Source organism: Limulus polyphemus, unplaced genomic scaffold, assembly GCF_000517525.1.
Source record: "Limulus polyphemus unplaced genomic scaffold, Limulus_polyphemus-2.1.2 Scaffold301, whole genome shotgun sequence".
Classification (NCBI taxonomy): Eukaryota; Metazoa; Arthropoda; class Merostomata; order Xiphosura; family Limulidae; genus Limulus; species Limulus polyphemus.
In genome coordinates, this window is record NW_013665911.1 from 1 (window position 1) to 2,730 (window position 2,730).

The following is a 2,730-nucleotide window of genomic DNA, read 5'->3' on the forward strand; positions in this document are numbered from 1 at the left end:
CCAACCTGATATGAAATCCACCCTTCTGGCTTCGGAAAGGAGAATCTATGGATATAGTGTGGCAACAAGACAGGTTAGTGCCAAAAGAAGTCAATCTTTCAAACAGTGATGTGTGCACAGACCCAGAATATGATGAAGCTGCTCAAAGGCCCATACTACTCGACAGAAAACATATGGTGCTGAAGTAAGTCCAAATGGGAGAGCTTGGAACTACTACATCTGGTCCTTATGCAAAAAATGTAGAAATCGATGAGAAGACTGCTATGGGGATGTGAAGGTAGACATCTGTAACATCGAACTTGGTCATCCAAAGATCTGGTGTGAAGTGTCATTAAAGTTGAAGAAAAGATTCCATGGTGAAATGAGGAGGCTATAGGAAGAGATTGACTTGAGACAGATTGATGATAAGACGCCAATCTCCAGCATTCTTGGTCACAAGAAAAGGATGAGAACAGAATCCTGTATGAATAGGATCGACTTTCTGAATGGGTAGACACAGACACCACTGGCACCATTCTTACCTTCAGAAGATCCCTAAGAATACAGATGTAACTGATTCTGTAAACCAAGGGGTGCCTTCCAGAGATCACAATACACTAGTAAGAGTTAAATGAATCCACAAAAATGGAGATCTGTTAAGAGGGGTAACAGGTTCTAACCTGGAACCCCATAGATCCAACAACAAATCCAACTGTTGGGTGTCCAAATACACTACAGCAAGACGATGATAAGCCAGGGCATGTTGTTCTGATAAATGAAGGGAGCAAGGCATAGCAATACTCTCTCGTAATTGCACTGCAAACATCCCAGCATAGAAGGGGAAGGAATAAGAACTAATTAATCACCCCAAGATCTATCTAACAACAAGACAGGGTAGATGCAAAAGCAAGGGGGTTAATCCCCAAAGCTTCACAAACTTGCGTAACTAACTGCAGAAAAAGAGGCAGAAGGTGGCCAATCAGATGAGCTCTCAGTAGAGGCAGCTCTAGTGAAATAAGTAGAAAACAGTGTATAATGGGTAAAAACCCTCAGGCTGCAGGAAGGACTACAAAAAACAAAAACACCAGACTACTGTCAAAATGCTTCAAAAGAAAATGTTAACCACAAAACATAACTCCTAGCTCTAGTGCTTTATCAAGAAAAAGTGATTATATTGTCAACATACAGTGGTTATATACAGTATCTGCATAGAGAGTGTGTGAGGGCCCATGTAAATTAGATATTGCTGAGGGCAAACGAGTGGGGTATAAAGACTGGAGCAAGCAAACATGATGTTTAGATGACAAAGATGAAAACTGAGAAATAGCTATAAATGTCAGTAGAAGTATGCATGTTTCGGAACTTATATACCAGATAATTTAAGTGCATTGTAAAAGTCCATGAATCAAAATTCTGCTTGACGTAGAGTATAACCATAATGAAAAAAGTAATTTAAATACTCTAAAAATGGTTTCCTAAAAACAAATTTATCATTGAAAGTGTTACTATAGTTAATGTAGGGGTACAGGAAATGTAGTCAACATCCTTTGTCTGTTCCCGAGAGCTAAAGCAGTTTCAAAAAGACAATAAAAGATACAGACCATTCAATACCTGGGGATAAAATATAATGAACTATCATCAGTTTACACTACACATACACTTGCAAAACAGATTTTAGGATTTCAAGGTTTTCACGGTTATAAACACAGTTGACAATTATCATAGAAATGTTAAATCATAATAATCTTAACTTACTCTTTGAACTTGCTATTATTAAAAGTTAACATATACAAGCATATTTTTCAACAAATAAGTCAGTTAATAATGAAAAAAAACAAAAACCAACTAACCTGGTGTCAGAAAATCTCCCAAAGGATCTTCTGCTTGATTAAGTAAAATATTCTTCATCTTTAAAAGAACACCCATTTCTTCTAAATACAGAAGTCCATGTTTAGTTTCAACCAGTTGAGAAAGAAGCTCCAAACAATTCAACTTGACAAGAATATCAGTTCCATTCAATTCATTGAGGAGCACGTCCAGGAAGGCACTTCTGCTTATAATGAGCAGAGCTTCATATGACGAACATGCCAGTATCACCAGAAGCTGTAACATAATGTGTTCTAGGGCTTGTATTATTGTTTATTTATTATATTACACTATGACAGCACTGATAAATATTTCAGTGACAAATTATGGAGCAGATGAACAAATTCTGCAACAGCTAATATACACTGAGTGGTCACAAGTAAATAGATACTCAATTTTTCGTCATTTAATTGAGTTATGCTAACTAATTTGTGTTCACAGAGCACTATATAAATGAAAATGGTCCACACACTAGTTATCTTGTGCTACTACATGCCTAGAACTCAAGGTTCTCTCGAATTGTCAGATTTTGTTAGAGGAGGAATAGTTGGTCAAGCAGATGGTGGAATAAGTCAGCGGCAAATTTCGCAGAATTTGGGAATCCTGCTTTCGACAGTCAACAGAATCATCGTGCAGTTTAGGAAACACGGCAAGGAAACAACTGAGCAGCGTCCGGGTCGTCCTGGTCCATCGGAGAGGACAAAAAGGGCTGTCAAGAGGAGCATCGAAATGGATCCCAGATTAACGACTGCAGAAGTGTCCAAAGCTGGTGGGATGAGCCCCGAAATCTGTTCAACGGATTCTCCACAGATTGGGTTATAGTTGCAGAGCAGCTAGACGGAAGCCCTTATTAAGGCTTGCCAACATAGTTAGACGAAAGAAGTG

At 38.4% G+C, this 2,730-nt stretch overlaps 1 protein-coding gene across 1 annotated transcript in view; it reads right to left on the reverse strand.

Moving 5' to 3' along the window:
- Positions 1-1,821: 1,821 nt before the first annotated feature.
- The window catches only part of LOC106457187 (26S proteasome non-ATPase regulatory subunit 5-like), a 25,861-nt gene continuing 24,952 nt past the window's right edge, over positions 1,822-2,730 (reverse strand). The window contains exon 4 of the mRNA XM_013916581.2: positions 1,822-2,082. Within this exon, the coding sequence (XP_013772035.1) occupies positions 1,825-2,082 (258 nt within the window). The 3' untranslated portion in view covers positions 1,822-1,824. The remainder of the gene's footprint in view (positions 2,083-2,730) is intronic.